The sequence below is a fragment of the Anabas testudineus genome, chromosome 6, assembly GCF_900324465.2.
Source record: "Anabas testudineus chromosome 6, fAnaTes1.2, whole genome shotgun sequence".
Taxonomy (NCBI): domain Eukaryota; kingdom Metazoa; phylum Chordata; class Actinopteri; order Anabantiformes; family Anabantidae; genus Anabas; species Anabas testudineus.
In genome coordinates, this window is record NC_046615.1 from 12,186,025 (window position 1) to 12,205,870 (window position 19,846).

Here is a 19,846-nt window from a genome sequence, read left to right on the forward strand (position 1 = left end):
TTGCATGTGGTTGGATGACGGGATATAAATAACAGACATGAAAACTAAATGGAAAGAAACATACCTGTAGAAAACAATAACACACATTGTTTTCTGACTTGTCCTGCACATCTGACCCCTATATGTACAAAAATAAAGTTTTCAATGAGAATTCAATGAAAACGCTACACAGCTACTTTAACAAACCACATGGCGGCCTCCTGTTAAGCTAGTGGCGCTAAAGAGTAAAACAAAAACGGCTATAAAACTTATACTAGCGGTCAAAACTAAACGAAAATGGCTCAATATCATTGTAACATTAAAAGCAAAAGTTATACAGTTGAAACAACATAAATAACAACTTATGCTATATAAAAATTAGCATAATAGCGCCACCCGCGTTTCTACACACCACTTACCCTCAGCGATGCCTAGCGGCAGTGTGAGGGGAGGGGGAGGGGGACGAGACACGGAGACTCCAGAGGTACGGAAACTCAGGATGAACATAAAAGGCGATGTGCAGCAATACAGATTCCCAAAAGGGACAAACAAAGTGCAAATAAAACCTGCTCAATAAGATAAAATTCACAAATAACAAATAAAATTTTCATAATAATAAATAAAATTCACAACATAATTAAAAATAATAATTCTAAAATAAAGTGACTTTTCTAATCTGTTACACAGCTACATTGTAAAATAATAAATGTGAAAATGTGACTGTATTTAATGAGCTATTTTAGGGGGTCCCTTTGTCCTAGTAGCAAATGTGGCATATCTGGTTATCTTTTGTTCATGTGGCATACTTAAATATTCAACATGTAGATTATCCCCGGGCTTCTGCGCAAACATTCAAATCAGGAAGAGAAGGACAGTCCCTAAACGTTTGCCTCAGTGAGATGCTTATGGAGACAAGTAGCGTTAGTTAATTATGTTTTTATCAATTTAGTATCTTGTTGCAATCTTTTCTACAATGTAAAAAGATAAGTAAAAAAGCATTGAGCTAGTTTACTTGTTAATATGGACGAGTGTTTTGTTGTGTGTAAGAATAAGATAGGTGAATAGGAACTCTTTACTTCATGCTTTGTGACCCCTGACAGAAAATACATGTTGTCTAATGTTAAAACAGTTGTTGACAGGCGAATTTGATTTATTTATTTATTTATTTGCCTGAAGCGTAGTTCGCACAGTGACAACACAGTCCCTCACCAGGCCGACGACAGTGTAAATGACATTGCAACTGGGAAAGGGTAGGATCTCCAAGCTAACATCGCAGACGTGAGGAGCCAGCTATGGGCCTGTGGGTGACCTGACAGCCAAAAGTTGCCATTCCGCTTTTTAGATGACGACCGATAAAACGACAGATTAAAGGTAATGGTCTTTTTTTTGTGTGTGTGTGTGTGTGTGTGTGCGAGAAAATGTGCAACGTTAACGCAACTAGCGTTAAATCCGGTGCGAGCTGAGTCGCTGTCAAGTGGTCGGACGACGGTGACGAGTGAGGACGACATGGTCCAAGCGAACCTAGCTGCACAGCCCCGATGAATAAACCTGTGTTAGCGTTAAACTAGTTAAACACCGTTTACCACCGGTACCGTTGGAAAACAGTCGGGTAGCGTTAGCAGCGCTAGCGGGCTGCTTTACCATCTGCATGCAAGGTAAGTGAAAAGCAGCGTCGGTGAGCGGTGAAGCTGCACCGACACAGGTCGGTAACCAGAGATAAGCTAACTTAACGTGAAGTTAGGTTAGCAGCAGGGATAGGGGAGCTAATCTGAATTCACTGTAATATGGCGGTTAACGTGTTATAACTATCATTTCATTAGCTAACGGTAACCGTAAGCTGCTGGCCTGAGGACGCCAGAAGGCCTGTTCAAAACATATCCACGGGTGTGATTGTGTATTAAATGTAAAATCCGTGTGTAACAACAGAAGAGGAAAGGATGGATTCACGAAGTAGGTCGTGTGAGCTCTAAAACACCTGTTTGTTTAGCCTCAACATGGTCATTGAAGGGTACACTAGGGAAGCATCATGGTTATGCAATCGATTTTAATGGTGTTTAGCTACATAAGTGAGTTATGTTCAAGCGTCTTTTTTACACAGATAAAGGGATAAATAGCCACTTGTTTTAGTGTGTGACTTTCGACTGCGTTATCCGAGATCATATCTATGTTCATGCATGGCCTTGTCCACAGTTTACACAGTCACATGCTGCATCAGTGGCTTGCTCAACATCGAGATCAGCTGTTTTTATCTACTGGATCATGCACTGAATGATTGACAGGTTTATTAAGATGCATTATTTACTGTATGTGTGGGCTGATGTGATTCTGGGGATGTAAGGAGAGGATTTCTCCATTGGAGTGATTATCTGCTTCGTATGGGGCTCAGCTGTCATCACCACCACAACCAGTTTCAAGTTTGCACTTTGTAGCAACACAGATAGCAACTAATGCAAGATCCAGTAGTCCTCTCTCAACTCACAACTGTCTTTCTGCGTTATATTTGTTTTGGTTTTTCCAACATCACCATCCAGCAGTTATCTGCAGCTGTCTGTATCTGGATGTGTGAGGCCATTGTCAAAGCAAGCTGGCTAATGTCAATACACACATGTGCAGCACTAACTCAATTAGCTACTGATGCACTGCTTCCTGGTCTTTCCAGAGAGAAGTGCAAGCCTAATCACTGCACTCGTTCTGGTTCCAAGCAAGCCAAAGCAAATTTGCCTGTAAATGACTCAGTAACATTTGTTGTTTCTTGTTTCTCTTTTCTCATTACCAGGCGAATGCACTCTTCCCCTGAGTTAGAGTGAGTGAAGTAGGTGTGTTTGTGTTTTCAGTGTATCCAAGCCAGGCAATGTCAAAAAAGCAAAAGGCTGTTTAACATGATCTGACAGAGGGCACTACTCCTTGTCCAAACGTAAGAGCACACATGCAGCATATAGCGTCACAACGTGAATCGTTCTGCACTCAGTTAACACATTTGAACTGTTATTGATGATAATTATATGCTATGAAGTCACGATACTGACTGATATTCCACATCCTCTTTTGGTCAGCAGATAAGTGTATGAGCCAGTGACGTCAGCCATGTTTTGGAAGTTTGACTTACACACATCTTCCCATCTGGAGGCTCTACTTGACAAGGAAGATGTCACGCTCTCTGAGCTCATGGAAGAAGAAGATGTGCTGCAGGAGTGCAAGGCTCAAAACAGGAGGTCTGCTCTTTGTTAGCTTTGGCGTGTTAGCGGCACACCAATATAATTACATTTGGCTTTCCGCTAAGTGCTGCTTTTGCTAACTGGTTCTTCTTTTCTCATCAATATGGATTTGTAGACTTCTGCTGTTCTTGTGCCAGGATCAGTGCATGCAGGAGCTGGTCCGTATGATCACTACAGAGCCCCCTGCTGGTGTAGAGGAGACTAAGCGTTTCAAGTAGGTGCTGTTGCCTAGAATATGCTGATGTAGTACACTGCATTTACAAGTGTTTTTGCTGGTGCTGCACTACATCATATCTAATACCTGCCATTTCATAGTAGAGCTAAGTGTGTACAGCATAGGTGGTGTCAGAGTTGTGAACTATTTCTTCATCCAGCATTATAACAAACTGATAAAGCATTTCAAATGACAAACTACTTACTTGACTAGGAAGTAAGCACAGTTGTGTTTCAGAGTTGTTTAATTAAACACAGTAAATGTACGAAGGTAGAAGATGAGATATTGATTTTGTTTCCGCTCCGTTTTACTGCCAGGTGTGTTCTCTTCATTTATTACAGGTATCCAAATATAGCTTGTGAGCTGTTGACATCTGATGTGGGAGTAATCAATGATAAACTTGGTAATGAAGAGCCTCTGCTGGAAACTCTGTATGCCTTCCTGGAGCAGCCGACCCCACTAAACCCCCTCCTGGCATCTTTCTTTAGCAAGACAATCGGGAACCTTATCACACGGAAGACTGAACAGGTAACACGTACACACTCAAACAGCTAAATCAAAGGGTATACTCTGAGCAGGTGATGGCTAAATTTTTGTGTTGTTTTTTTAATTAACAGTCAGAAGAGTGCTTGCAACAGGATAATGGAAAATACTGTTTTCTCACTATATGGTTTATTTAACTTGAAATGCCAACATGGAGATATTGCAGCACACAATGCAGCCCATAAGCACCAGGCTTTACCCCAAGAATGTCAAGGTCACTTGGCCTGTCCTTCTGAGCAGCTTGCTGCTCCTCAAAGCTTTGATATTCAAAATGGATATTGATGATGTGTACCAATTTTGGTGAAACTCGGACAATCTGTAACATCAAACCATAGAGATATTTTAATCTTTGCATTCAAAGTTTCTCTGATTAAATTGCTGCTGTGGCTCTCACAAGATTTTCAGCAAGGCAACTCGGAGGACACCTATCTTACCACAGGCAGCTACTTGATACACCTGCTGGTAATGAATTGATTGACACTTATTGTTGGTGACATGTTTAAAGACTCAACCCTGAAGTTAAATGACTATTGCACACTGAAGTAGGGGTAGCTGAAATGTCTGTGTTGTGCATAGAAACTAAGCATTCTGGTTAATTTGTACTTGCATGTGCTCAGGCTTTGAAATATCTGCCTTTGTAACTTGTTCTGTCATCCCAGTATGTTGGAAGTGAGTGGAATTTAATTTTGTGCCGCTCAGCGCATTGACAATATATTTTGAAAACCCTCAATGGCAGCACGTCCTTCCAGAACAATATCCCACACACAAAGGCTGATTTTATTTCTATCTAGGAAATCATCTCAAAGACAACTCTTGACAGAGGGGGCGGGTAGCTCTTATTAGTCTGAACTTTTTTGTCAAGGTGTTTCCTGTTTTGTTTAGGTGATTAGTTTCTTGCGACACAAGGAGGGGTTTCTATCCTTGGTCCTCAAACACATTGATACATCAGCCATGATGGATGTGCTCCTAAGACTCATCAGCTGTGTTGAGCCACCCCCTCTTCGACTTGAGACACTTACTGTAAGAGACTTGATGGACTCAAATTCCTACATTTAGAGATTACACACTGATATTCCGCGCAGTTATGTGATATTTTCTCAACAGTGGCTGAATGACGAGAAGCTGGCCCAAAGGCTCATAGAGCTCATTCACCCAGAGCGAGATGAAGAGGTAGAAAGGCATTTCAGTCATTTTACATTTTTATTATAAAATAAACTATCACTAGCACTAGAGTAGTGATAGCTTAAGCTCTTGAATGACATTTTCCAAGACTGAATGCCCATGTGTATACTTTCTTTTTCTCCCTCACAGAGGCAGTCCAATGCATCTCAGACTTTGTGCGACATCATTCGTCTGAGCAGAGACCAGGCCAATCAGCTCCAAGAGATTTCACAGGCTGACCCTTTGCTGACTGTGCTGGAGTCGTAAGTCAAGTAGATTCACGCGCGCGCACACACACGCACACACACTAGAACAGTGAGACAATGACTCACTCCATTGTTTTTCAACAGACAGGAGTGTGTGGAACAGTTGCTGCAGAACATGTTCTCAGGAGAGAGGACTGAGAGTTGTATCGTCAATGGGATTCAAGTTCTTCTCACATTATTGGAAATCAGGAGACCTGTGTGAGTGAGCCACTTAATAAACTTTGTATAAATAGTTAAATTGGTTGTTGTTTAATGATGATTTCGTTTAATCACTGGCCTCTCGAATTGTCTCTAGGAGAAATTATTACCATTTATGAAACATTCATCCCATTACTTCTCTGCTTTGACATGCATTTGATCTGTGCTCGTGACAGGGTGGATGGTGTGATGGATGCTCAGGGATTTGAGAGAAGCTACACTGTTAACAGCAGCATTTTGTTGGCCATCCAACCACACCTGGTACACTTTCATCAGCTACTTCTGGAGCCACCCAAGGTACACGAACAAAGACCTTTGCAACTTTTTTATTATTTTTTGTTTATTTATTATTTATTAATTGTTAAATGAGATTCAGAGCTTTAATTGGATTGAAACAGAAACTTAGAAGTGTACAAGTTCATTCACTATCACAATCTTTGTCCAGGGCCAAGATTTAATGTGTGTTAAGCCTCTTTCTTCAGTAGTTGCTTGTCTGCCATGTAGACTGATATCTTCACGTTACATTAGTTCCACCATTATAAAAATAATACTTAAGCCACTCACTTTAGTTTTCTGTCTATGCACTTTTAGGAAACATGTTTGTATGTGTTGTGTATGTTTAGAAAAACCCTATGCTGACTACTCTGGGTGTGCTAGAGGAACCACTGGGGAACACACGTCTGCATGTAGCCAGACTAGTTGCCTCGCTACTGTATACCAGCTCTGCTAGTCATGCGGTCGTAGCACAGGAACTCTGTAGACTCAGTACAATGGACCTGCTTCTGGTGAGTTGAAAGAACACGTGCATTTTGGCAATATCAAAGTAAAATTGTCCAAATTGCTAAACATCTCCTTTGCAAATGTTTGGCTTTTCCAGGATTTGTTTTTCAAATACACATGGAACAACTTCCTGCACCTCCAAGTGGAGCTTTGTGTTGCTGCCATCCTCCGGCCCTGTGCCCATGAAATGAGACTTCAGCCTGGTTTGGTATCCCAGGACAAATTTAAGCCTCTCCAGGATGCATCACAAGCACAAGAACAGACTATCACTGAGACCCCAACTTCTGAACCTTCGGTCACCTCTGAAAACTCAGCTCACAACTTAATGGTGACTCATGTAGGTGACTCTGCTTGTGTTTGAATCAAGTGTCACTGGAGCTACTAGATAGTCCACTGTGGTGGCTCTTTCTGTATTATTTGATTTGTACTGTCTTTGTTTTTCCCAAAGTTGTTTCAGCACTGCCACCTTGTCCAGAGGATTCTAGAGGCTTGGGAAGACAATGATAAAATACAGTAAGATGCGCTGAAATAATAGTATGATGGCGAGAGGTGTAAACTGGTGGGTTTTACAAAAGTGTGGTATTTCTGTGTTCAGGTCAGAAGGGGGCATGAGAAGAGGATACATGGGACATCTTACCAGGATTGCCAACACTGTTGTCCACAATCTGGAAAAGGGCCCAGTTCACACACAAATTAGTAGCCTCATCACAGGTGTGTGTGGACATGTGATAACAGAGTATCCATAACAATAAAAGTGAGATAATTTCGAAACTTTTGTAATATTGGTTTCTAAATGCGGTTGCCGCTGTGTTTTTGAATGTAGAGCTGCCAGAGGACTACAGAGGGCGCTGGGAAACCTTTGTGGACCAGACACTGTCAGAGACAAACAGGAAGAACACAATAGACCTGGTAAACGCACAAATACAAATTGAAATGTATAAATGTTAACGGTAACACTTTGAAATGTTGCTTATGTGGTGTTTTCACACCCTGTTCAGGTTGGCACTGGAAACCCGCGCCCATCCTCAGAGGATGATATGGAAAGCCCTTTCCCTAAAGAACTAACACTACAGCAGGTAAACACACATAAGCAGACGTGCGCACACACACACACAGAGAAACAAATACTGAACGTGTATATAAGAAACGTATTAGATATATGTGTGTTACATGTGTGTTTTAGGCCTTTTCAGACTACCAGATCCAGCAGATGACGGCAAACTTTGTGGATCAGTTTGGCTTCAATGATGAGGAGTTTACTGACCACGATGACAGCATTGGGTAAATTAAATTATATTTCTCTTCATGTGTCAGTGCTGTGCTTCCATTTTGTGTTGATGGAGCAATTTCTGCTGTCTTGCAGGGCGACATTTGATCGGATTGCAGAGATAAATATCAACATTGATGCAGGCCAGGACAGTGTGAGTGTATTTACGCTCTTCATACAAGTTTATTATATATTTCAGGTTTAAGGTTCATTCTTCATCTTGGCATTTGTTATGTAGTATTATGAATATTTATGTTCATGTAATGGTAAAGATTTTAGGCACATTTAAGGTGTCCATCTGTTTTTTGCAGGCTAACACAGCTGTGTTTGAGGCCTGCTCCAAGGAGAGGATTCAGCCCTTTGATGACGATGAAGAGGATATCTGGGAAGAGAAAGAGATTAACTATGCAACACAAACCAAGTCCCGGAACAGGTAGACAAACCTCAGCAAATACAGAGGCTGTCCGCATTATATTTTTGAATGATATATTTTAGCACTATGCATCATGACATTTCATAATGGAGGTGAACTAATTGTTCTTCTTGCTGAAACTTTTTTTACATTTATTTTTTAACTTTTTCAAGGTTTGGTGGATCACGGTCCTCCCAGAGCCCCACAGCAAGCAAGGCCTGTGATAGGACAGCAACTTCTAGCGCTGAGGCCCCTGACGGAGTACCTGACTCAGACTCAGAGGAAGAAGAGCCCAAAGAAGACATGGATCCTTTCTCAAACCAGGGCCAGACAGAGTCTACAAAGAGTAAGATGTGTTAAAGTATAATGTATAGTTGTTATTGGTCTGTACATCAGGGCTAAAACAGGTTTTGAGTTATTGACACACGTAGAATGTTTATGGTGTGTTCATATCCAGGCACTGGCTGGATTGCAGATTTTGGAGAGGTGAACTCAAAGGCTCCAGCGGCAGGAGTGGGTTTTGCTGCCTGGGCCACTCCAGTCTCACAGCCAGCTACCACACAGGCAGAGGAGAAAGGGTGGGCCAAGTTCACAGACTTCCAACCTTTCTGTTGGTGAGTCTGGGTGAGGTCTTAAGTATTGTTGATTTAACCGGACAGACATAGTGAGAAAAAAATGTACCCTTAAATGCCAGTAACTGTGTAATAGTGCATTGGAAGGTTGTTTTAAACTGTGCTACACATTTACAGTTCTGAAACAGGCCCCAGATGCAGCTCTCCTGTGGACTCGGAGCTCAGTGGATCAGAGAACACCAAACCAAACCAGAACCGTAAGTTGCTGCAGCATACAGTTATGAAAATAGTCAGCATTCATTCACACAGTAAGCACAATTTAAATAATCAACATCGTAGATCAGATATGTGCTCTCTTTCACACTCTGCAGCATGTGTCTGGAGTGTGTGCGTGGCAAGAAAAGCTCCGCTGGTGGCATCAGACAGCTCTTCCTCCAGCAGCTCAGACAGTGACGAGGAAGAAAACAAGACAGAGTCCACATCTTCCAGTGAGACAGTCACCACGGAGACCATCTCCACTGGTGCTGGAAAGGAGACAATCCGGCTCACAGTGGATGCCAAAAATGAGAGGGCTGTCTTTACAAGGTATGTATGCTCACACACAAATGAAGGTGACTGTCCTGATTGGTGTGATGTGCCCTGCCCTCTCATTGTGCTGTTTTTATTGAACTCTATTTTCCCTTTCCCCACCAAACGTATTCTCCCCCACGCACAATTGTCCTTCCACCTTCTGTGTTTTTCTTCTGATATCGTCCTCCTCCTGTCTCTTCCCTCCTTTCTCATCTTCTCTCTCTTGACTCCAGAGTATTCAGACCAGCAGTGAGACGGTATGTTGTACTTGAGGTCTTTCACTCTGGAGTGTGGAATGTTTTCCTGAAGTTGTTTGAAGGATCAGATCAGTGTGCCATATGTTTTTGTTTGCTTGTTGCATTTACAGGATGTGGAGTAACAACATTTTCTGCTATTCAAGCCAAGGTGCATTCATAAAAGAGGGACCTCTGTCCCTAGGCTAGGCCAGAATTCTTAACACAAGTCTTTTTCTCAAACATAAGTTAGTTATGTCCGGCGGTATTTCAGAAATCATATGGTGGTCTGTTACTTGGAAGTTACACAAAATAATCAGAGTAAATTATGACTACTGGTCATATGATAAACATGATTCCTATCTGTCATAACGTTAACAAGTCCCAAACTGATATTTGTGTTTTGTTTTTTTCAGAGTACCCACACTACTAACAGTATTTCAGATAGCATGCTATGAACAAAACATGCTACCAACTCAACTTATCAACATTCTAACAAATCAATTCATTAGCAAGTTACTAACAACTGGTGCATCCACAAGCATGTTACAGTTAAAAAAATATTCTAGTTTGGATTTTCAGAGTAACTATCTTAGCGCAAACGTAAGCAACTTTGCGCCCAATTCACTTTGATTTTGGTAAGTCACAGCCTGCTCAATATGACATCTGTTGCCAGTACCAACATAAACAGGGGATTTTCAGGTTGTTATGCACAGCATGGGCATGGTGTTACCAGTGTGGACTGAGCTGGAAGCACACAACTTTGTTGAAATGTAGCCAGTAGTAGCATCTGCTCTGATGATCACCTAGCTATCATTTTTTGTTTTTTTTTCAGTGAAGCAGATAAGGTTGCAGCAGAGGGGCTGTCCAACAGAGACAAAGGGAAAGGCAATGAGAAAGACGGTGAAAAAGAAGCCTGTCCCAGCCCGACTGCTGCCAGTTCACCTAACCAGTCAGCTGCTGGCGCACAGTAAGTGAGTCTTTGTATCATTTAAAAACTGTTAGATTTTTCCTTGTTACTTTGCATGAATGCTTCCTATATCCCCTTTACTCTACACACACATAGCCATTGTTAATGTTATTAGTTAAACCTGAGCTTTTCCTGCAATGACAAAATATATCAGCCATATGAACACTGAGGTATGAAACTTCAGCAATGATCTTTGTCAATTGTTGCACATTTGTATGTTTGACAACTAAACTAAACTAATGCATATCAGCAGTTAAAATATTGTTTTTTTGACAGCTGATGCCCATGCTAATCTTTAGAGAACAGAGAGGTCGATGATTATGTTCGATTTATGATGCTGTAGTGTATATACGTTATTGGGATTTTCTTCAATGTACATGGTAATAATGTTAATTTTCTTAACCACCTAATTGTTGCTGCGTCTTTTAGCGGCGTTTCTACATTGAAGAATTAAAGGGTCAGTTAGGGAAAATCACCTAAGTACCGCCATAGTGTCACCCATAGAGTGGAATATTCTTCATACTTGCCTTTCTAAAAATCCCCATACTTGAGTCTACTTCACCAACTCGGATACAAAGGGAGATCATGCGGTAATTTTTACTCAGAAAAGAAGAGATGTTTTATGTAAAGCTCTTCAAGTATAAGTTTAAAGTGCTTATACAGATATAAATTATAGTTATACTATTTCCATTCACCTCCAGTGGTATCCACCTCCATCTAAATTCCTGTCTTCTTCTTCTTTTTTATTTTTTTACCTTACAGAGAGATGCAGCGCTCTGCTAATGGACCAGCCTAACAACACGGTACAGGCGCACACCCACAAGCTTTTGTCCATTCATCACAAAGCCATGCCACCTTTGCTTTCTGTTAGCAGCCTTCCAGTGATCTCTTTTGTGTCTAAAGAATGGGAGAACCCCTTTTTATGAGGTGAAACAGCCCTTAATAGTATGAATGTTGGATACCACAAATCTAGACATGGTACTATTGATATCTATCCTGCACCTCCATAACATAATTACAACTGAACTGCTTCAAAGAGGATTGTGAGGTTTTTTTATAGAACATTTCATCATGCCACACCTCCCAAAAGCCAAATTGTGTTTTATATGAACTAAGATGTAATTTTCCCCTTGAACTTGGGAAAGTAAAAGAGCTGTTGTGATGAGCAGAGGTGACGATGAGAGATGAGGAACTGTAATCTCAAGAGAACACATCAGTCTGAAATATGACCATGCTTGCTCCGTGGACATGAATGCATTTTTCTAGCAGAGCATTTGTCTGTTTATACTTTCAGTAAAGAAAAAGGAATTCAAATAATCAGCCAAGATGCTTGCAAGGCTAGTTGTCATTTTGTCTTTAGCATTTCAGTGTACATGCTGGGCAGATATTTTATTAGTGCAAATTAGTGTGAGTGATGATAATTTGGCTTCTCTTAGTCATTTCTCAATCCAATTAAGACTTTTCTGATCACGTGGAACACCAACACTGTTTTTTGTTTGTTTGTTTTTTTAATTTAGAGACCCCAAACTCACAGGAGTATTGTGTCAATTCCCCTCCAAAGCCCTGACAGATTTGTGTAGTTTAGAGGTGTGTGTGCTCTTGTATCTATGTGTGTGTGTTTGAGCTCTGTCTAATATACAGAGTGCATTCTCAGGTCAAAGAAGAGGTATGCAGATACAAAGAAAGCACACCTGTGTAACGCGCACACACACACATACACAAACAATAGCATACACACATGTACACACAACCATACCTACACAGACATGCAAAAATACACCGTGATGTGCACATATCACTAATTCATCTACCCGCAGAGCTGTTTAAATGTAATATTGTGAAATTTGAACCTGTATTAGGTTGTGGCTATTCTTGGTAATATGTAAACGTAATATAAATGTAAACAGTATATAAAAACATTATATCTATTTTTGGAATAAATCCACTGTATGGAAAGGCGGTTGTTTTGCAGGTTGCGATGTGTGCATTGTATGCGTGTTGTAATGTTGAAATGAGGCAATAATGATGTCTGTGTTTCGGTTAATATCCCAGCATCAGTTCCTGTTTCTCTGCTACATGCGTCCTATATGAGTGTGTGTGTAAGGGCCTTATGTCTTCCGTATTATTTACTTAAAGGATAACTGCTGCTTAGTACAACTTGGGACTTAGAGTATAACTAAATAATCACTTATTGAAAACAACCAGATTTGCCAGAATTATGCGTCGGTTACAGTTTAAATTCATATACTGCTATAATTTTTTACCCTTAATCATATCATTTTTCTGAACATATAATAACATTATTGTGTAATGAAAGACTATTATTAACTGGAGCTGAACAAATGTCTTGATTAATCCAATAATCAATTGTATCATAAATATTAAGGAGCTATTTTGATAATTAAGCGTTAAGGCAAAAATGCCAAACATTGCCTAATTTAATCTTTTCTGTTAGTAGCAATAGTTCAGGTTTGAGAAACGTTTAGGGTGAGGCAGTCAGTTGTGATGGTTAGGGTTAGGGTAAGGTAGTACATGTGATAAATGAAAAATTGAAACACGGTACATTAGCATGGCCTATTTGACAGTAGGGGGATAGGGAATGCATTATGTCAATGAGTGTCCTCATACTGACTGCCGTACAATAATGTGTGTATGTGAAAGAAAAACATGAGTCGCTAACATAAAAAAAAAAAAAAACAGCCTCTACTACAGGTCAAAAACGCTACAGGGAACCTTTCATCAATAATCATGACTTTAAATTTTCATGCTTTATTTAAAATGGTCTCTGTAATCTTAGTGATCTCTCATATCATCATACTCCATAATAATAATTAATATTTTAAATATAATCTTATCATAACCAGTGGGAATCAAAGCCAAAGCTGGAGAAACGTGACCCACGTTGCAAATAAACCAGAATTATCCTTTAAGTCTGCGTGTGCCAGACAGTCTTGCTTCACTTTATATTCCTCCTCGTCTCTCTCTTTCTCAGGGCAGGGGTTGATTTTAATTGCATATATGCCTACAGAATAATTTACATAGATTGTTGTGTTTATTTAAAAGCACTTTTTTTCAAGAAGCACTTTTGGTTTGTATTTGGTGGTGCCAGCTGCCACCACATTGTTCCCTACTTAATGAGGTGGTAATGTTTGACTTGAATGAGTGACTCATGTAGATACTTTAGATATAGTTTTTCTTCAATGCTTTTTTGCCAAAGTGTGTCTTCCCACGAGTCTACAACTGGGTGTCACATCTGTGAAGTGGCCTCCTTTCTTGCAATGGTCTTACAGGTCTAGTTTTACCTATAGCAGTCATTGTTCGATCCCTCTTTTTTGTTTCTTAAGTGGTGTGATTGAATTATTAGCAGCAGGGAGAGGGTGCCACACGTCAACGAAAGAAAGATTGAAGATTTGCTTTGATCTCTTCTGCGTGTTGATCTGTTTGAAGACAGTTTTAAGTCAGGGTTAGACAAGAAAAAACAGGGCTGTACAGGGTCAGAATTAGTCATTCAGCCTTTCACCAAATCTAAGCACTGCGTCTGACCCTTCCCTTTGTGTTTTGGTTTATGCGTGAGTGTCTCCTTCACCTTGAGAGTCTGGGGCGTATATGCAGTCTAGCTACAGGTATGGTGTAATGTTATGCATAATGGCATGAGGTAAACTCCAGTCATCTTTAAGTGCCATTAGGTTTGCATATTAGCCTCATTCACCTCATTGGGTATATGCTGTAGTAACCAGTGTGTGCTCAAAACTTCATTTGAGAGACAGTGGGTGTTATTGTATCCCATTGTATGTGGCTTACACTGAGGCCATTTTAAAAGTTAAAACCTTTATTGCATAAAGTGTGTGTGTGTGTGTGTGTGTGTGTGTGTGTGTTTGTATGGCTATCATTGTGAAGACCAGCCACACATTTTTAACCACTGGACTGAGGACATTTTTACAAAGTGATGACATTTTAGCCTGTACTCACAATGAAAAGAGTGTTTAAAGGGTAATTTCGGGGTTAAGACTAGGTTTTAGGGTTAGGGTTATATTTGGGTTTTGGTTAGGGTTAGGGTAAGGGAGTACACGTGCATATAGCATATTGAAACAGAGTAGATTAGCATGGCCTACATAAAGGTAGAGGCTAGGGAATGCATTATGTCAATTAGTGTCCTCACACTGACCGCCATACAAAAGTGTGTGTGTGTGTGTGTGTGTGTACACAAATGAAAGGGGAGTGATGTGAAAGACAGAAGTGTCGCAAAATGCCTTTTTTGTAAAGTGGACTGATGCTGGTGTTGGTTTTGTTTGTTTCTTTTCTTTAGAGAGTAATGTGTCTGTTATTTGTTGTCAAATTAGCTTGTACATTCAGATATGAACCTAATAAATATGTCACATCAAGGATGAATCTCGAGTCTCCGTTTGTCACTTTGCATGCACGACACAACAAACACACCGAGGACTGAGAAGGCAAGGATTTGCAGAGTACGTTGCTGCTCTGTCTTCACACTTGCAGTCAGTGCTAAGCTATTTCTCCAAGCACAAACATTAACTTGACTGTCACATTGGTCGTACTGTGCTGCAGGCAGAGGTGAAATGAGTTCATTTAACAGTGGAGGACAAAAGCTGATGACTCCTGTCCTCGTTCTTACGCTTCTTGTATTCTCAACGCTTCTCCAGATTGGAGTTCTATGTATATATCTTTTCCCATTGGGGTGTGTGTTGTCATTCCTTGGCTCCTATGCACAACAAATGTCAACACATTCCTCTACAGTTTCCAGACACCAAACACACCTGCTGCTTCCCAAGCCCCTCTTGTGACCCCCTCTCCTTACGTTTGTGCCTCTTTTCCCCGTTTCGTCCCACTTCAGCAGAAGAATGCCACCTTTACTTTGTCATCTGCACCTGCCTGCACGTCTCTGTAGAGCGTGCATACATGTGGAGAAGCAAGTTTGTATGCAGTGGGTAGGAAGGGGAGGAAGGCGGAGTTGTTTTTGCAATTTAATGGGCTGTAGAGAAACCTGACTGTCCACTTGGAGCTGTGAGAGGAGGAGCCTGTGGGGTGTGACTCCAGACAAAGGAGACATATACACACTGACACTGGATCACTGGAGCAAAAGGAGAAGCAGACAGCTGAGGAGCTTCATTTTCCACACAGCAGACAATCCACAACTCCTCCACTACTTTTTTTTTTTTTTCTGTTTGGCATTACTTTGGGCAGGGTGGGGGCGGCGAAAGAAAGGGATCGTATGCGTTTGTCAGCTGTATGGATCCCTTTCTGAGCAGAGGAGTGTTTATGTGGGAGCAGCAGTTACTATTTGCAGCCAGTAGTGTGCAGAAGTTCGTGGGTTAGTGCAGTATGTTTGGGATGGAAAAGTGGGGCTGCCACAAAAAACAGCTCTGCTCTTAGCTTTACGCCATGGGGGGTTGCCATAGTTACCCCTCAGCTACGAAAGCAGACGGCAAGACTCTTCAGCCTTCAGACATCAGCAGTGACAAACTGTAAGTTGTGCTTTTTACGTGTTTTTGACTCGCACTCATATTACAGTCTTCTGTGGGGCTTAGGTTTGGTCTTTTGCATTTACTTTTCCGTCTTTATGTCCTTTTTAAAAGGACGTACAAGAAAGTGAAAAGGTAAAATGTAGTTATAGCTATGGATTGAGTGGACGAAATATGACTTGAAAGCTGTCTGCACATGGTTTACTGAGGAATGTTCTTCAGATAAGTGTGCGTGCGTGCGTGCGTGTGTGTGTTACATTTTTGTCTGATGGCATCAGTGAACGTGGATTCCTCCAACAGTGAGAACACATGTTGGGAAGACTTTTGAACGAAGAGGGAAAACCTCTTTGGGAAAATGTGTGTTGTTTTTTTTTTTCACTGCAGTCACTATGCAAATGTTTACTTTAGTATGACTCTTTGAGAGCAAGCTGACTGTGGCTTATTTCACCCTCAGGGCGTAGGTAAAGGTAAACAGATGGTCAAGAGCATGGGAGCGGGGTCAGGGAGGAATGTGTTGACACAAAAACACAACATTACAAGTAGCTCCGGGTTGGTTGTTTTTTTGTGCTCTGACAACTGGTAGCCAAGAGGCGATGATGGAGTTAGTGCCATGGAGCTGGAACAGAACAGGATGTCAACAAAAGAAGTTCCTGTCGACATTACAGGAGTCATGTCATGCATAGAACTTGCACTTCTGCACGTTTTGCACAGCTAATGTTTACATTGTGCCTGTTCCTCCTCCTCGTCCGCTTCTTCTGACCTTTACTTTGGACAAAGACCTGTTGTTTAGACCGTTAAACTACGTCTCCCAGCCCAGTCCTCGCACACAAATCTACAACAGGGGGAGTGAAAAACCCCACAGAGAGCACAGTGTTTCCCTTATCGTAGTAGGCAAGGTCACACCGAGAAAACTCTCAGCTGTTGTGTGTGTGTGTGTGTGTGTGTGTGTGTGTAGACATTCACAAGCTGAGTGTGGCAGCTGTCTGACCACCCTACACTTTGAAATATTCACTTCAATCCAAGGCACCATCTTAAAAACTATTCTATGTTCCAAACACACATTAGACAGTCGTAGTACTTTCATTATCGGCTGTTTATCAGTCACCTGGCGGCCTCCCTGTTTTGCATGCAGTCAAATCATGCTGCTAAGTTTGACTTTCCTTTACACGTTGGCAAACATCATTAGTTTGCTCTACTTATCACTATGGTTAAGTTCCCAAACTGCCAGTCACGTGCTACTGATTAAAACACACTAGCTTAGCTTATTAGTAAGTACAATATACAATATAAAGCAGACCTCAGTACTCAGTTCTGATCCTGCAGAACATTAATAGATCTTTCAGATATTTGCTTTCGAGCACTGACCACAGCAGCAGTGAGCTTCATTAACAGTAATTACTCTGGCTCAGAACTGACTGCCTTCATTACATGAACTGCTGGTTTATTGGACATTCAAGTTTGCAGCTACAGCAGTGTTTGTATGTCTATGTGTGTATGTGTGTGCGCACACTAGACAGCAAGAAAGATGAGAGCGCCCCAAAGACTGTAAAACGGTGTTATCTACCGACTGCAGCAGGAGTAATTCATCCGCTGACCTATCGATCTCTTTTACACGGCAATATTTTCCGTCTTTCTGTCTTTTTTTCTATCTGTCCCTGCTTCGTTAACTCTGCACTGTCCTCCCAAGGGGAATTAATAACAATAATCTGGAGGAGCGTCCCTATCTACAGCAGCAGTATGTGTGCCAGCACATCACACAGACAGACATGTTTGCCCTCACAGCGCTGCCGCCTGGCGTTGATAAGGCCGAGTGGCTTGCCAGCAACAGTGAGTAGACCCCCTGCAAATACAGCAAAAGCCTGAATGTTTTTTTTTTACTTATTTTCTTCTGCTTTTTATCTTGTCAACAAACAAGGTGTAATTTTCCTTTCTGATTTCTTTCAGCGGTGGCATTTTTCAAGCACATAAACCTGTTCTCCAGTGCTTTGTGCGAGTTCTGCACTCCCAGCACCTGCCCGACTGCCTGTGGACCAGGCAACACGTATGTCACTGAGCGCTGCATAGCACATACTTAAAGGGCCAGATCAGAGAAATTAGTAGGAAGACACATAGTTTCTCACTTTCTCCTAGTAGCAGCTGTCATTTTATTTGCTAAATTCATTCACGGGACTTCCACAGTAAACAATATTTAAAAAAACTATTGGCAGAGTGGGCTGTGGGTTATCCCGAGTAACCAGGATGTTATTTCTGGAAAGGCAAATTGCTATAGAAAATGCCCTTCACCTCCTTTGTTAAGAACATGGCAGTAGAAGTTTAGAAGTGAGGTGAAAACGTCAAGGAGCACTGCTGTCAGAATGACTAATGACTCATTTTATTCGTTGTGCGTCAAATAAAGAAAAAAGGTTAACTATTAAGGTGAACGATGTTAAATAGTAACTAGCTGTGTGTTGGTGTCGTTAGGGTTTATTTTTGGACCGACGACCACGGCAGGAAGCTGAAGTGCTCTGCTCCACTTTACTTTGACTATGCCATGTCATACATTCAGGACCTGCTGACTGACGAGGCTGTGTTCCCCACAAAAGCAGGTAAACTTCATTTATATCACCTACGCTGCATTATTCCACGTCACGTTCAGGTCTTAGTGTTGAGCTGGTGTCTTGTTGCTTCTTTCCCAGGTTCCATGTTTCCGACAGGGTTTGTCTTTTTGGTCCAGAAGGTGTTTTTGCTGTTGTTCAGGACTCTGGCTCACATTTACTGGTCTCACTACAGAGAAACACTCGCTCTGGGCCTGCATCCGCACCTCAACACACTCTTCACACACCTCACACTCTTCAGCAGGCAGCACGCTCTGCTGGAGCCAGAAGAAACCGAGCCGCTGCAGGACCTCATCACTGCTCTGGGACAGCACGGCTGAGCCTAAAGTCAAACGTACACATTTTAATCACACACGTATTTACTTGTTTTAGCTTTATTATAAAGCTACGGTGGCTCTGTGCACACTTGTGCAAACTTAAACTTTCTTCAGAGTTCTAACAGTGATGAAAGTACTGTTTTTGAACAGTATTCGGGAACATGAAAGAGTCTGTTTTGCTTTATCAGACCAAAGCATCTGCCTCCTGTACATAGTTGTCATCAGTTATTGGGATACCACAATAAATTGCATGTTGGTATTTTAATGTAACAGTGCATTATTATGTTTCGATAAGGTCAACATTTTCATGGTTATTCATGTCTTCCTTGGAGACTTTTACACATTAATAAAAACATATTTAAGAGTTCTCTAGTTTCTTTTCCTACAAGATATAAACTGACCCAGACAATTCAGGTAATATGAGCCAAATGTGCCATTAGCAAAAACCCTCGACGGGATTGTGCTGACACAAATGGGATTATTGCTGTGGCTGCATCCCGTATTGAACACCACAGCCTCTCTCTGCACCTTTATGTATGATTCTCTGCAATTTTCTGTATTTGATTGTTTTTAAATCATATGCAGTGTGTGGCGGATTATATAAAAAGTTTGGAGAATTGTTGAACAACTGTAGGAAATTAAATTTGCAATTATTTTCTTTTTCCATTTATCTTCGTTTACTTTGTCCAGTATCCTTGAATTATGGTATTTGCTTTCATCTTGGTCCTAAGTAACAGCTGCTGCTGCTGTAATATCAACGTGTCTCCAGGTCTGTGATTTTGATGGCAGCACCACCTGATGCTGCACCTTTATTCAGTGTTTGTTTTGTTGGATGCAGCATATTACCAATGTAATAAAACAGTGGGCTCCATGATTTATGGGAGAGGGATCACATCTGGATGAGATGAGGGGTGAAGGACAGCTATCTAAATATTTCAGGTCAATATATCTAAGAGCTACAAGTTTTATACTATTTACCTCACAGATTATAACCTAGTTTGGACTAGAAAATACAACAGGTGCCGTAGTAAACCAAAAGATGTAATTTAATCAGTTCTACCAGAAGACACCTTTG

At 41.2% G+C, this 19,846-nt stretch overlaps 1 protein-coding gene across 8 annotated transcripts; it reads left to right on the plus strand.

Annotated features, from left to right (window-relative positions):
* The first annotated feature begins 859 nt into the window (after window positions 1–859).
* On the plus strand, window positions 860–19,138 carry ppp6r2b (protein phosphatase 6, regulatory subunit 2b). 8 transcript variants are annotated; one of them, XM_026365203.1, is made up of 28 exons: window positions 862–1,350; window positions 2,756–2,893; window positions 3,036–3,191; window positions 3,310–3,408; window positions 3,750–3,936; window positions 4,834–4,971; window positions 5,056–5,121; window positions 5,263–5,375; window positions 5,463–5,576; window positions 5,753–5,873; window positions 6,200–6,361; window positions 6,454–6,693; window positions 6,805–6,869; window positions 6,952–7,067; window positions 7,180–7,265; window positions 7,355–7,432; window positions 7,540–7,637; window positions 7,720–7,777; window positions 7,935–8,056; window positions 8,209–8,381; window positions 8,493–8,649; window positions 8,785–8,864; window positions 8,979–9,192; window positions 10,246–10,380; window positions 17,548–17,687; window positions 17,805–17,901; window positions 18,321–18,445; window positions 18,536–19,138. In XM_026365203.1, exons 3-28 carry the CDS (start codon window positions 3,064–3,066, stop codon window positions 18,772–18,774), a joined length of 3,351 nt encoding a protein of 1,116 aa, XP_026220988.1. In that variant the 5' UTR covers window positions 862–1,350; window positions 2,756–2,893; window positions 3,036–3,063; the 3' UTR covers window positions 18,775–19,138. The 8 variants fall into 8 exon arrangements, with proteins under 8 accessions (XP_026220981.1, XP_026220983.1, XP_026220987.1 ...); XM_026365196.1 differs by lacking the exons at window positions 17,548–17,687; window positions 17,805–17,901; window positions 18,321–18,445; window positions 18,536–19,138 and adding an exon at window positions 11,143–14,769 and having other exon boundaries at window positions 860–1,036; window positions 1,161–1,350; XM_026365198.1 differs by lacking the exons at window positions 17,548–17,687; window positions 17,805–17,901; window positions 18,321–18,445; window positions 18,536–19,138 and adding an exon at window positions 11,143–14,769 and having other exon boundaries at window positions 860–1,350; window positions 3,033–3,191.
* Window positions 19,139–19,846: the final 708 nt, after the last annotated feature.

Coding starts and splice junctions, on each gene's coding strand:
- ppp6r2b (XM_026365203.1), top strand. CDS start 3,064: ATGTTTTGGAAGTTTGACTTACACACATCTTCCCATCTGGAGGCTCTA. Junction 5,122..5,262: donor ACCCAGAGCGAGATGAAGAG/GTAGAAAGGCAT, acceptor TCTCCCTCACAG/AGGCAGTCCAATGCATCTCA. Junction 5,376..5,462: donor TTGCTGACTGTGCTGGAGTC/GTAAGTCAAGTA, acceptor GTTTTTCAACAG/ACAGGAGTGTGTGGAACAGT.